At 41.9% G+C, this 13,381-nt stretch overlaps 3 protein-coding genes across 22 annotated transcripts in view; 1 reads left to right on the top strand and 2 right to left on the bottom strand.

Moving 5' to 3' along the window:
* Positions 1–5,564, bottom strand: part of ALG5 (ALG5 dolichyl-phosphate beta-glucosyltransferase) — a 39,299-nt gene extending 33,735 nt beyond the window's left edge. For 2 of the 3 annotated variants that reach the window (XM_058276937.2, XM_071208141.1), the window contains exons 1-3: positions 4,884–5,198; positions 1,894–2,065; positions 1,482–1,528 (exon numbers count right to left, since the gene is read on the bottom strand). In XM_058276937.2, coding sequence (XP_058132920.1) covers positions 1,482–1,528; positions 1,894–2,065; positions 4,884–5,045 — 381 coding nt within the window. In that variant the 5' untranslated portion in view covers positions 5,046–5,198. Of the gene's footprint in view, positions 1–1,481; positions 1,529–1,893; positions 2,066–4,883; positions 5,199–5,436 lie in introns of those variants that run through there. The other variant, XM_004453310.5, reaches the window with a different exon arrangement.
* A 366-nt stretch (positions 5,565–5,930) lies between these two features.
* Positions 5,931–12,828, top strand: EXOSC8 (exosome component 8). 2 transcript variants are annotated; one of them, XM_004453314.4, is made up of 11 exons: positions 5,931–6,040; positions 6,808–6,844; positions 6,994–7,057; positions 7,644–7,717; positions 8,899–8,944; positions 9,744–9,849; positions 9,938–9,983; positions 10,735–10,831; positions 11,657–11,777; positions 12,196–12,302; positions 12,625–12,828. In XM_004453314.4, exons 1-11 carry the CDS (start codon positions 5,946–5,948, stop codon positions 12,738–12,740), a joined length of 909 nt encoding a protein of 302 aa, XP_004453371.3. In that variant the 5' UTR covers positions 5,931–5,945; the 3' UTR covers positions 12,741–12,828. The 2 variants fall into 2 exon arrangements, with proteins under 2 accessions (XP_004453371.3, XP_071064243.1); XM_071208142.1 differs by lacking the exon at positions 5,931–6,040 and adding an exon at positions 6,308–6,442.
* The window catches only part of SUPT20H (SPT20 homolog, SAGA complex component), a 37,039-nt gene continuing 36,407 nt past the window's right edge, over positions 12,750–13,381 (bottom strand). For 12 of the 17 annotated variants that reach the window (XM_058276926.2, XM_058276930.2, XM_058276932.2 and 9 more), the window contains one exon: positions 12,934–13,238. In XM_058276926.2, coding sequence (XP_058132909.1) covers positions 13,101–13,238 — 138 coding nt within the window. In that variant the 3' untranslated portion in view covers positions 12,934–13,100. Of the gene's footprint in view, positions 13,239–13,381 lie in introns of all 17 variants that reach the window. The other 5 variants (XR_011645776.1, XR_009180813.2, XR_011645775.1 and 2 more) reach the window with 2 other exon arrangements.

The raw sequence follows: 13,381 nt of genomic DNA, 5'->3' as shown, positions 1-13,381 counted from the left end.
GACGAAGAAGCCCGCTGTTGCTCAGCAGCACTGGTGACTGTGGTGGGACCAAGGCCCACGGGTTCCCGAGGAATAAGGAACCAACTGCCCGAGGGGCCGGGCCCCAGCCAGCCGGGCGAGCACAGCGACAGAGCCTTTGGTGGTGCCAGGCGCTGGTGGTCTAAGGGCCTGGCAATCAGGCTGCACCCCAGCCCCCATGGCGTTTTAAAGTTTCAAAGAGACGAAAGGTTCTGGTCCCAAGTCTGGAAATCTGACCAGGTGAGTGGATCACCAAAGGAGCAATGGATCAGGAAAGTTCGTCTGGAGGTTTGCGCCCCTGGACCAGGGCTCTGAGGCCCTGGGTCCTGCTTCCAGAACGCCCCCTTGCTCTGGCCTTCCCTTCCTGGTTTTCTGAACACCACCTGAAGCCCTAACTGGAGTGCTGATTGAGTACATAACTCAACAAGTAACCCAGCAATTAAGCAAGCACTTAATGTCTGTTAAATTGTTAATTATTATGTACTCAGACATTGTAACTGTTAAAATGTATGTTTAAATTGTTAATTAGTGTCTTACTGCATTTGTATTGCTCAAGTACTCGTAATTGGTTACTAAAATTCTTTAAAATGGGAAATTATAATCATAATTGTAAGAGCATTCTCAAATCTAGCCCTTTAGACTGTATTCTGAAAAACTTGAAAAACTTCAGTCATGAGCTGATGAAAAAGCACAAAATAGTTTATTTCTGTAGCAAAGTCTGGCCTTAATATGATTTAGAATCACAAAAGAAATGGCCAGAGTATGGTTCCATAGAAAAGAACACTGTATTACAATTAAGATTTGTTCTACAGAAACAGAAAATGGGATGAGATCATGTGTGTTCAATCCTTCATTTGTCTCTCTAAAAAGCCAATGTAAATGAGAAAACATAACTCCTCCTGGGTATTTGCTCCTTTACCACAGGTAGAACAACCTGAGCTAGAAATAATCTCCCCCTCTCCTACCCATCCAGGTACTCAATTCAGCAGGCTGCTCTCTAAAATCAGCAGCTGATACTGGTGTATTATTTTCTTCTTTTTAAGTAAAGAAAAGGTAAATATATTCCTGGAGAACAATAAAATAATTTCACTCTAATACAAATTTTTTTCAAAATAAAACCCGTTCTTAAGTCACAATAGTAAAGCTGCATTGCGCCATTCTACAAAGTCTGTAGATGCTCACTGTTACTCATGTTGAAATGTACCATCAGGCGAGAGCAGATGGAAGGGGTAAGAGTGTGCAGGGGAAACTTCAGTTTTCCGGTTTGCCCTGAGGCCACCCACCTGCCTGTGGAGGTGGTGAACCACGTGCTAGGCCCTGCAAACAGGATGCCGGCGTGGCGTTGCCCTGTGGGTAGGGTCAGCTGGTGCTGCCTCACACACTGATCTAGGCTGGTAAGCATAAGCTGCTGGTCTGTTCTAGTTTTAATTGGAGACCTCATATTGAAAGAGAAAAAGCAATACCTGTCTCTTCTCTAGGTAACCCAGAGCTTCATCCATCATCACAGGCACTTAAAGAAAAAAAAAATCACTTTTGAAAACGACTTATTACGCCCCAGAATACTCAGTTCAAGTAAGGAAAAATCCTAATAATCTTAACAAGCCCCTCTGTGATTTTCCCCAATGGCCATTCCCATCTGGAATGTCTTCTGTCCATATCCTGCTTATTAAGCTTCTCTGGAACACTCTTTGCTCATGGCTCAGACGCAGCTTCTGGCCTCCACAGCTCTTCCTCCCCCTTTCCTTCCTCTAAGCCACAGCCAACACCGCCTGGGCCACTCCTACTAACACTCTGGCAAAGACAGTAAAGTCAAATCCTTCAAATTTCTTTTCCCTTCCCAGATTACCCACTACCAAAAATTCAACTCATGCTTACACCGTTTTTCTTCATTGTATGAAGGCACGATGACAGAGAGTTGTTTGGTGGGTGAGTCCCATATGCTGGGTAAAGTCTCTTTCTGGCCCCTGCCATTTAAGAAGAACTTCTCTTCTTCATGTTGATGAAGGTCTGGCATCTTTGTAGCAGTTATAAATGCAACAAAGGAAACCTAAAAGCACACATGTAAAAAATTCAGACATTATGCAGACTTTTTTAATACATTTTCTGTGTTAGAACAGATCGTTTACATGATTTTTGGTGGGTAGAGTATTTGCTGTTTTTAGTTCATTAAAAAGGGTCTGAATCTAACTCCAAAGTTAGAAGACAATCACTCCCCTACCGTCAACTGATGAATGTCCTTTTGTTCTAGCTGGACACTGGGCACTAAGGCCACAGGAAGGTATCACTTCCCAGGCCTCTCAGGCCTGTGCCATCCCAGATCAAACAGGGAATGGTCATTACAGGAAGTCCAGTCCACCTGTATGGGCCAGCCCCCATCGCTGGCACACACAGGGAGATCCATTCCTGCTTGGAGCCTGTAGGGGACAGAGGACAAGTTCCCGCATCAGGTGCGGCCGTCCTCTTGTCCAGGACCAGATACACCCCAGGTATGAAGACAAGCTCCCTTGGCCCCCCCAGTTAGAATTTGCAATCCTTAAGAACACAGTCCTAGTACTTATCCCAAATCTGCATTCCAAATACAGCATTTTCTGGAGTAAAACACTGTGTCTTTATTTTCCTTATACTCCTAACATGCCCATGGGGTGAACTTTGGAAATAACCTGAGTAATATTGTTTCTTTCGGTGTTTTTCTGCCTTCAAAACAGTCAATCCACAATTTTTTGGAATGTTATTCATTTGTAATGATGGCCATTATACTACTCCATTGAGTACAAACCGAAACTGAGTTTGCTTCTCATCATGGGAGCATGAGGAGCACTCACATTAGGGGCAGGAATCCTGCCCTGCACCCCCAGTGGTTTCTAGGTGCAACTTCCACCAGATGCTCCCAAGAAGAGTGGAGAAGTGTCTGGGCAGGACATGCACATGGTAGAAGCAAGGACGCCATCAGCGAGTGCAAGGGCTTGTGTAGGTGGGAAATGTGTTTACTAAATATTTTTTCACTTCAGCAGCTCTGAAAATTCTAATGCGCTAATTGAGCTGGTGTTTTATTAATCTAAATTTAGTTTACTCTTTGTACATAGTTCCCTGAAGGATTTTAACTAGACCTTCTCAGTTTTGCTTATAGGAATAAGAGAACATCTCAAAACAAAACCAAACAGAATGGTATCAGGAACGCCTCATGATCTGCAAATTTGAAACATCTCAGAAACAAAAAGCTTGATATCCTTGAGTGATTGGCTGAGAAAGGAGCCATGGAGACCCTGCTAAACTGTGGTTAATCACCCACTAAAAGGAAGATCAAGTTTGATGTGCTTGAGATAACAAAGGACTGAAAAATCGCACATATCTCTTCTTTGCCTTTAAAAACCGTAGCTCCCATTCTCACTTTGAACTGTTTTGGGAAGAGTCCCCTAGTTCTTTGCTTGTGCCCTTGCAATAAATCGCCTCCTCAAGAGACTTCCTCCTGTGCAGCGCCTATCGGGCGGGCCCTTCTACTGGAAATGCTGTGTTGTCCCGGCAGGGCCAGAAGGCCTAGGGCACAGACTGGAAGGGGTTCTCACTGGCTGTGGTGGGAGGATCTGAACTTCCAAAAGAATGACCATAACGGACCGAAACCCATGAAAAATACTTAAAACCATGAGTTCATGATGATACTAAAATAAAAATTAACTGGTCACCTTTCTAAGATGCCAAAGAACCACCTCATTATTTAGAAAATACATCTTTTAAGTAGGAACTAGATTTCAGGGTAATTGAATAGTTGAGGAGGAAAGTTTTTTGGTTACAGAATTTCAGCTAATAAATGAAGGAATGACACAGTTAGGATATTCCACTCCGCAACTCCAAATGAAATAACGGATTTAGGTAACAATCATCAAGGACTGCTAAAACCATTATGTTCATGACAAACTTGATAATTGGTGGGCAGGTTTACAACCTTAACACAGATCAACATGAACACCAGAGACCACCAGACATTACATGCCTCCTGCTGTGCTAAACAGGATTTATTTAGTATCACTGACACTATAAATCAAACACGCACTTGATTAAATCTCTAAATCCTAACTACCAGTTTACAGGAAATAACAAGGGATGGAGGATGTTAAATGGCATCCAAAGATTGTGAGAAATTCTACATAACAACCACATTTGTCAACAAAAACAAGGAAAAGAAAAACTAAAAAGGAGAAAATGATTGTGAGACTGAAGCCATGTCATTCAAATAGAACAGGTGACCTTGTTTGAATATTGATGGAGCAAACTGACTACATTAAGATATATACAAGACAAGTGATGACATTTGAACTGACTGGTATTTGAAATTAGAGAATGACAGATTTTTAAAATCTGTGGTAACAAGTTAGTTTCTTTTAGAGACTACTGAGGATTTACAGATAAAAGATTATAGTGTCTGGGCATTTGTTTGAAAATAATGCAGAGGGGGTGGGAAGAAAGCATGTATGGAAGGTGGATATAGATGAAAGATTACCTTTTTGTTGTCTTTTTTTCACTAGCTGTGTGACATATGAACACATGACCTCATCTTTCCGACCTCGGTTTCCGACCAATAAAATGAAGCCAACCACAAGAACATTCATATCACAGTATTGCTTTAAGATTAAATGAGATAATCCCTATCAAATTTCCAACATATTTTAAGCGTTCAACAAATGATAGGTCTTATTATCAGACCATGGAACCAAATACTTTCAGTACAATTATGTACACACATAAATCTGTGCGAGATTCAACATGAGGCGTCTTCAACCTAGGACTGTGGCAATTTCTGACCCACCAAAAACATGACTTAATCAAAAACGCGAAACCCCCCCCCAGGTAGCTAAAAGCACGCATGAAACCTCCACTGCCAAGGAAAGGACTCCTCTCTCATCCAGTGCGCGTGGCCTTTTCGTCTCGGCAGTTGTCACGGGGTGAGCCTGAAGTTTACGAACGCTCCGTGTGGAGGGCAGGCCTGGCGGCCGGCGGTGCGGGGGCCGCTCGCAGCCCCACGGCAGGCTCATCCCAGAGGGCACGGGGAGTTCACCGGGCAGCTTCTGTACTGCTTACGGGCTAGCAGGTGCTTAAAATGACCTGGGGCTTCCCGAGTCACGTCAAAGAGCACGGAGGGCCTCGTTCGGGAGCCCCGACCCGGAGCGACCCGACGCGGCGGGACCGCGCGCCCGCCTCACACGCGCCGCCCTCCGCCGCCCCGGCCCCGCCCTCGCCCCCTGCGCGCTCGGGGGTCGCGGCGGCCGCAGGCGGTCCCGGGAGGGGTCATCCCGACACCTAGGGAGCCGGAGCCCCCGAGCAGGTAGGGGCCCGAGGGACTGGGGCGAAGCTCAGGGCCCAGGCTCGGGGAGGCTCGGGGCGAGGCGCGCGCGGGGAGGGCCGCCTCGGGGGCCCGCGCCTCACCAGCATCAGCGCCGCGGCCGCCAGCGCCGCGCCGAGCACCGCCAGCTGCAGCAGAAGCGGCGCCATCTCCAGCCCCCGGCGCCGCGCACGCGCGGGAGAGCTGCCACGTATATCGCCCCCGCCGGAAGAGGGGCCGCCGCGCCCCGCCACAGCGCCCCCGCGCGGCCAGGAGGGCAGAGCGCCGGCCTTGTGTGGGAAAGGCTCTGACGGGGTCGCTCAGCTGGCGGGGAGGCGGGCGCCCCCCAGGAGAGGTGTCAAGGTCAGCATCTAAAACCACGGGAGGCCCACTTTGATTTGCGCTTCAGAGCAACGAGTAACCTTTAAACTAGAAGTGTTTCTGTGCAGTATCTGAGACAGAACAGCCACTCGCTGTTGCCCCGAAAAGAGATTCCCGTGTCCCTGGCAGCCCGAGCCACGCAATGCGGGGCCCGCGCGGGGGCCGTGGGGCGACGCTGGGAGCGGGAGGGAAGATGGCGGGCCCGCGTCTGCTCATGCGCGTGGGCTGAAAGATGGCGCCCCAGGTAGCTGCACTTACGCGCGGGCCGGAGTTGCTGCGCAGGCGCTTGCACATGCGCGTGGGCGAGAAGATGGCGGCTGGTTTCAAGTGAGTCTTGGCGCCCGGGGACCCGGGTCGCGTTCCCTGGCATGTGCGGTGTTCTGGCGGTGGTTTCTTTTTACTTCTTAGCTGCGACCCTCTGCCTCCGAGCCGCCCGCCGCCCCCTCTGCCCCTCCTCCCTAAGGCCGCTGCTAGGAAATCCTTCTCTGCCCTCCTGCGCAGCCTGCGTTCTCAGTCCGGGAGGGGGTTTTCAGAGACTAGGTTCCAGGGGGCAGTTATTCCGAGCCACATTCATGAGCGCCTAAACTGGGAATTCGCGATCTAGTAACATGCACTTTAAATGAACTCTGAAGCAAGATCTAGTCGACTCTGGACTCCTGCAATTTCAAAGAACGAGCCTAAAGATACCTGCGACAACTAGGATGTAAAAGCAGAAATGTCTGAAATTCGGTAGGCGTTGACGAGTCGCGGTGCTGCTGGTATTCTGGCTCGCTGACGACGGTCAGTTACATGGTAGAGCAAGTAGAGATGTGGCCTCTCCATACTCACGAGGCCAAGGAGGACGTGATTATTTTAACGCCTGGATTAAGCCACTTTTAAAGATGCCACAGGGCTTTCTTCTCCAATCCTATAATTGAGGGGTTCCGCTCTTCATATACTATAGGTGGCAACAAAAACGTCAGAATTCGTGCAAGAAACTTAGGAATTTTGGAGATTTAGGCTGCATCAGGAGACCTTTAAGATCTTTGAGAGCTTCTGGATTTATGTTACGATTCATTCACTTACCTCGGATATTTTTACCTCATGTGTTTCAGAACGGTGGAACCTTTGGAATACTACAGGAGATTTTTGGTGGGTAAAGATGGTTATATGTGTTTTATAACTTTCAATAGCAATATCATGTGCTTCTTTTAAAGACAAATTAATTCATTTAAACTAACGTGGTTTAATGACTACCTGGCTGTGTGTAAATTTTCATATAAATAAACCTTTTTATTTAGAAAGAGAACTGTCGCCCTGATGGAAGAGAACTTGGTGAATTCAGAACCACCACTGTCAACATAGGTGAGTACCTTGAGCTCTAAGACAAGATGTTGATGTTGCTTTAATCAAAATTTGAAATAAAGTGTTTTTTTTTGGGGCTTTGTATACTAGTAAAAAGTTATTTTTAAGCTTTTTTAAAATTTACTGATCTCTCAATTGATATATTCATTTTAAATGTTAAAGCAACTCTAAAGTGTTTTTTCTACCTTTCTCCAAAACCAGACTTTTGTTTCTAAAATTTGTTGCAAGTACAGAATTTTCCAATTTCAACTCTATAATATTTTTTTCTAGTTTATGAGCCATTTAAACAGTATTTCCATCAAATTTTACCATATCTAAGGAATCTGTACAATTTCATTATGGGATTTTATCTGTTCAACAATCCTTTGACTCCTATTGAAAAGTGGCTAATTCAGATTCAAGGACAGGAATAATCCTTAAAAGTCATTTTAAATATTACTGAGCTAGGGATAAATTTTCATAAGCATCTGAGATGACATGTATAAAGCTGAAATTATATGCAAAAAGTTAAAGTTAACACTTCAGTTATAATAGATAATTTTTTAAATGAATTTTTTCCATTTTGCCTAAATTCTTATCTTTTCAGGTTCAATTAGTACTGCAGATGGGTCTGCTTTAGTGAAGCTGGGAAATACTACAGTAATTTGTGGAGTTAAAGCGGTAGGTTTAATGTCTCATTGCAATTTGAGTCATAGAATTACCTCTATATATTTATTAAGTTATATACTTGTAATGCTACTCTTGATTTGGTAGTTAGGTGTCAGTTTTTTAGTATTTGTTTTCATTTCCAAAGAACTTTCCACTTATCAGTATTAGATAGTACAAACCAAGTTTAATGACTGTTATAATTTGCAAACATTCATCAGATATACTCAAACAGTTTAAAAATCCTTACCATCCTTACTTTTTAAGGAAATTGGTTATGTCCTGGGAAATTAAAGTTGATTTTGGTGCCACCATTCTGGCTAGTGATGGCATTTAATATATGTGAAATGTATAGGAAATTTAGATTGTTCAAAAGAAAACCTCAGGGGAACAATAGCTACCATTCTTTGGGGGTCTGCTGTGTTCAGGCTCCTTGCATTATTCATTTTAGTTCTCAGAATGATCATTTGAGGTGCGATTTCTCTCCATCTCCTCTTTGACAGATGAGGTTCACTAACTTGGCCAAGTATACATGCTTATAAAGAGAACTTAAACATAAATCTGACTCCAAAGTATGTTCATTTTTGACTACAACACACTGTTTCTTAACCTAGATTCACATTTCTTCTCAAAACTGCAGTGATATTTAACAAGATGTGGGTACTTAGGTTTTTGCTAGGGACTTAACTTTTATCTCATTTAACTCTTGTAACAGTCCCTAGAGGTAGCAGTTTTTCTCCCCATTTTTACAGGTGAGGAAATGGAAGGTTAGAGGTTAAATAACTTGCTGAGGCCCTCAGACAATAACTGCAGGTCACTGATTGTGGAGCTTTGCTTTTGACCCTGTGCTACCAGTTGTGATCTGGCGGGCAGTGCGAACTGGGGATTAAATTCAGCTTCTTGCTACTGAGTCAGTGGAAGAGAGAGTTGGGCAGAAATCCTACTGAGTGAAGGATCCCAGGTAGTTTTGATGAGCAGCACTGTGGTGCAGTCTACTGCATTGTACCACCTTCTTACCTTGTGGAGCTTATCGTGGGGATCTGAGCTAATGTCCAGAGTCCCTGGCACAATTCCCCCAAGCATGGTAAGTACTGATGATGTACTTAGGCATTTCTCAAGGAAAGGTAAGAGGAGTCTTTGGTAGGGCTTCCTGTTAACTGCTGACTGTTTTCACAATTTTTTATTTGCTTTTATAGGAATTTGCAGCACCACCAACAGATGCCCCTGATAAAGGATATGTTGGTAAGTTAAATGACTGTATTTTTAATACATTTATTACTAATCCTGTACTTAAGTATTTGAGTCAAAGAAGAAAAAAATTATTCCTAAGATTTAGGAATATACTGAAATGAGGCAGATACTTAGGAAACTTTAACTTCTTCTTTTCCAATTTGGATGTTTTCATTTTCTTGCCTAACTGCTCTGGACAGAACTCCCAGTAGTGCTGGATGGCAGTGGTGATAGGGGCATCCTTGTCCTGTCTCTCATCATGGGGAAAGCTGTGGTCCCTGTTGACTTTTGTATATAGAAGCATCGTCGTTTCTTGTTCATTAACCAATTTTTATACATAAGCAACTAGAAAGCAGAATCATTTAGGCAAAGAGCTGCCACTGCAAACTTTAGCTGTAAAGATTATTTTTCTTATACTACTATGCAATTTTTTCTGCCTTGGACCACATGTTCTTTACGGTAAGATCCAACATTTTAAAGAATTCAAAAACAAGTGAATAGAGTGGCTACTTCTGTTAGGTTGAGATAGTTTGAAAGTTTGTGATGGCGTAAGAGGAATGAGGGCTAGTACAGGTCCTTGCTTTTTTGGGGGGTGGGGTATTTGTTTGAAAAAATAAAAGTTGGAAAAAGTTAAATTTCTTTTTATCTAAGCCTAGGGAGTCTTAGAAAGATCAAAAACAGTATGATGGAAATGTTACCGTGACTTCTACTTGCAGAGGCCGTTTGTGGCCACAGATGCCTTTGTGGGGGACTGGTGATATCTTTACTTCAGAGGTGGAAGTTTAGTCCACAGCTGCACCATTTCTTTCAGTTCCCAATGTAGATCTCCCACCCCTGTGTTCATCGAGATTTCGATCTGGACCTCCTGGGGAAGAGGCCCAAGTGGCTAGTCAGTTCATTGCAGATGTCATTGAAAAGTAAGACCATTATAATAAAATTTGACTACCAGTCATTTTTAGATAGTTTTAACCTTGCATTTACTGTACTCTTTGTCATTAAATCAAGTTCACAGATAATTCAGAAAGAGGACTTATGCATTTCTCAAGGAAAGGTAAGAGGAGTAAAGAAGCAATGAGCTTTTATTAATTCTGAAGTTTTTTTTTTTTTGGTGGGGGAAGAAGTGCAAAGGGAAATTAAGTGCACAGACCACAGTAAGCTTAAATATGGATGTCTTATTTTTAGATGGAATTCATTGAAAATATTCTTACGCTGATTAACTGTAACTCATAAAAAAATATTTTGACTAACAATGTTTGACTGAGGAACTACCTTTTAAGCTGAGTAATTGTTATTTAACATTTAGAGAATGAGGTCACTTTTAAAATTCTTTACAGCAGATTGATTGTGCTAATGTGGTTAAGGTGAATCTACGCAGTAAATTCCAAATGTCTGAAAGTATTAATGTTGATTGGATCCTAGAGGCTTTTCCTTTTTGATTATATATAGATAAGTACCATAGAACCTCAACATTTCAAGCTCTTACAGTTTCTTTGGGAAAGTCACATTTTGAGTTTCAATTTGGGCTTTCAAAAAATGGTTCCCTGGCCTGCTAACCTAGTAACAGTAACAGAAATGCCATGAATATCCTTGTCCCCCTTGAAGTAAATGGGGAGGCCAGCTTTCACCACACCTATCCAGTGCTTTCTTTTGGTTTCCTATTTGTAAAGAAAGATAAATTATTCTTTGTTTTGAACTTTGACAGCTGTATTGCTTGACTAACCGAGATTCTGTCATAAAACTAAGCAGATAGCACATTCTGCTTACCAGAAGGCTTTAATTCTTTTGTGTAAATTGTATTTTAGCTTGCTTGGGTTCTATACTGTGATCTCATTTGCCTCGACTACGATGGAAACATCTTGGATGCCTGTACCTTTGCTTTGTTAGCAGCTTTAAAAGATGGTAAGCAACCTTAAATAATAAAAGGCAATCTTTGTACTTAAGCAGGTCAGAATTTTGACTCTGTGAAACTTTTAAAGGTTTTTGCTAAGTTTTGGCTGTCATTCATGTGTTTAAGTGATCATCATACTAACATGACTTTGAGTGTTGCCTCAATGGCTACACCCCTCTGGGGCTGGGACTGCAGTCCTTCCAAGTATATTTAACATGGGGAGGAGAGTTAAGTACAGTGAGGCTTCTGAAAGAATTTCTCTGCATATTTTGCTTTATCTGATGTTGCCAAAAGGAGTAGAATGAGTTCTAATTGTGGGGCCATAGATTTCCTCTTTAATAGTATAATGTTTCTTAGTAAGAAGTCTAGTTAGGCCAATTAGTTGTGGATTTCAATGACTTGTGCATGTTCTCTACATTACATTGCTGAGTTTGATGATTTAACAAACCAGAGATAGAAAACATCAAGCACTAAAGTTTGTTCTTGGCTCCTTCTCTATGAAGTCTGCTTATCTATAAAATGGGGGTGGTGGTAGCTACTTTGAGAGTATTGTTGATTAAATGAACTAATGAAAATGTGAAAATGCTTAAACCAGTACTTGATGTAGAGTGGCTAAATGTTTTCTAATCTACTTGTACTCATTTTGACTTCTTGAAACTTTTTAAATGAAGTCAGATGAAAAACAATGTTTTTTCCCTTAATCTATTACATTTTTATTGTTCTAAATGTAATTTTTAAAAAGAAGAATGCTTCAGGTCAAATTAGGGGAAAAGTGAATTAAAAGTCACATCTATTACTCACACCGAGTGGCTAACTTCACATTTGTCTTCTTTTAGTACAGTTGCCTGAAGTTAGTATAAATGAAGAAACTGCTTTAGCAGAAGTTAATTTAAAGAAGAAAAGTCATTTGAATATTAAAACTCATCCAGTTGCAACTTCCTTTGCCATATTTGATGAGTAAGTTAACCAAACGTTTAACAAACCCTGATTTAAGGCGACGGATTGCTCTTCAGCTTCTTTGGTGCCCACAGATCTAGTGTGCCTCAGACACCCGAGTTTATACCTGTTGTCCTTGCACAATTACTACTAGCCAACCCGTATACTTCCAAAAGAAGTCCTGATTTGGATGAGCAGTACTGTGCTCTCAGCCTACCTTTCCTTGGTTTATTTACTTGAGGCCACTGTCTATTTGCCACGGACTTCAATATAATTACAAACTGAAATTGTAAAATTTTAAGTTGCTCCTAATGTCTCTGGTTTCCTCTTATTTCTGTTCTAGATTCTTACATCTGATATCAGTACCTAATAAAAGTTTAGTATTTTTAAGAAAATAAAATTTGTTCCATGGACTGATATATAACTGTTTATTTAACAGCACTTTACTCATAGTTGACCCTACTGGAGAGGAGGAGCATTTGGCCACTGGAACCATAACAATAGTCATGGATGAAGAGGGCAAGCTGTGCTGTCTTCACAAACCAGGCATGTTCCACTTCAGTCTGAAACGTGTAGAGGGACACATCAACTTGTTTCGTTAGGGAGGACCGTGTGGGAGGTTTAATTGTTTACCTAAAGAAAGTTTCCTGGAGTTTCGTTGCTACCTCTGATTCCTTTTATGGTATCAGTGGCTCTCAAAATTTTGGCTTGAATGAGAATTGCTTGCAGGTCTTGTTAAACACATTATGCTGCCATTCTTGAGACCATGCCACTGATATTTTTTTTTCCAACTTGACATGACATTGATCTTTTACGAAGTAAGATAAATGAGAGATTTAAAGTACTGGTACAATAATTGATTTTTCAGGTGGAAGTGGGCTGACTGGAGCTAAACTTCAGGACTGTATGAGCCGAGCAGTTACAAGACACAAAGAAGTTAAAAAATTGATGGATGAAGTAATTCAGAGTATGAAACCCAAATAAACTCCCACATTTTCAAAACAGATTTGTAAAAACTGTATTTGTTACATTGTACACAAACCTTTTATACTAAATAAATATTAAAACTACATTCTTTTGAAAGATGTTTCTAGTATTTCTTAAGTCACTTTCATACATATTTTATACAGTGAAACCATTTATTTTTAAAGCAATGAAGTAGGCAAACCAACCCTAGTTCCTTTAAACCATTTCCCTGTTTTTATTTTTAAAAATCATAGGGTTGTGCTTCTGTATAAAGTTCGTACATCTAGTAATGTAAAATACTGAAACATTAAAATAAAAAAAAAAGTAAAAACCCAGAATCCCTTTGATTCAATGTTCATATTTTTAAAAAAGAAAAACTCAGAATTTAGGGGTGGTTGGCGTGCCTCTCTTCAGTTTACTTTTTGACTGGCTGCCTGTATGCCGATGACGATGTAGCTGAGCTGTTTGTGCCGCTGCTGCCGCCATAGCCATTTGATGCTGCAAGAATCGCAACTGCTGTCAAAGGGAGGGAAAAAAATCAATTTATGTTAAATGCGGGCAAGGATGAAAAGGTGCTTTTCCTGAGAGTGATGAAAACAACACAACTGAAAGGGAGAAAGCACCAAGATAAAAAGGACTATACCACACTGAGACAATGC

The sequence above is a fragment of the Dasypus novemcinctus genome, chromosome 15 (assembly GCF_030445035.2).
Source record: "Dasypus novemcinctus isolate mDasNov1 chromosome 15, mDasNov1.1.hap2, whole genome shotgun sequence".
Lineage (NCBI taxonomy): Eukaryota > Metazoa > Chordata > Mammalia > Cingulata > Dasypodidae > Dasypus > Dasypus novemcinctus.
This window is presented reverse-complemented; position numbering and strand designations above follow the sequence as displayed.

Excerpts from the sequence above, each read along its gene's own strand:
- EXOSC8 (XM_004453314.4), top strand. The coding sequence starts at position 5,946 with ATGGCGCCCCAGGTAGCTGCACTTACGCGCGGGCCGGAGTTGCTGCGC. Across the intron at positions 9,984-10,734 it reads TATGCATTTCTCAAGGAAAG|CTTGCTTGGGTTCTATACTG; the intron begins GTAAGAGGAGTA and ends ATTGTATTTTAG. Across the intron at positions 12,303-12,624 it reads GTGCTGTCTTCACAAACCAG|GTGGAAGTGGGCTGACTGGA; the intron begins GCATGTTCCACT and ends TTGATTTTTCAG.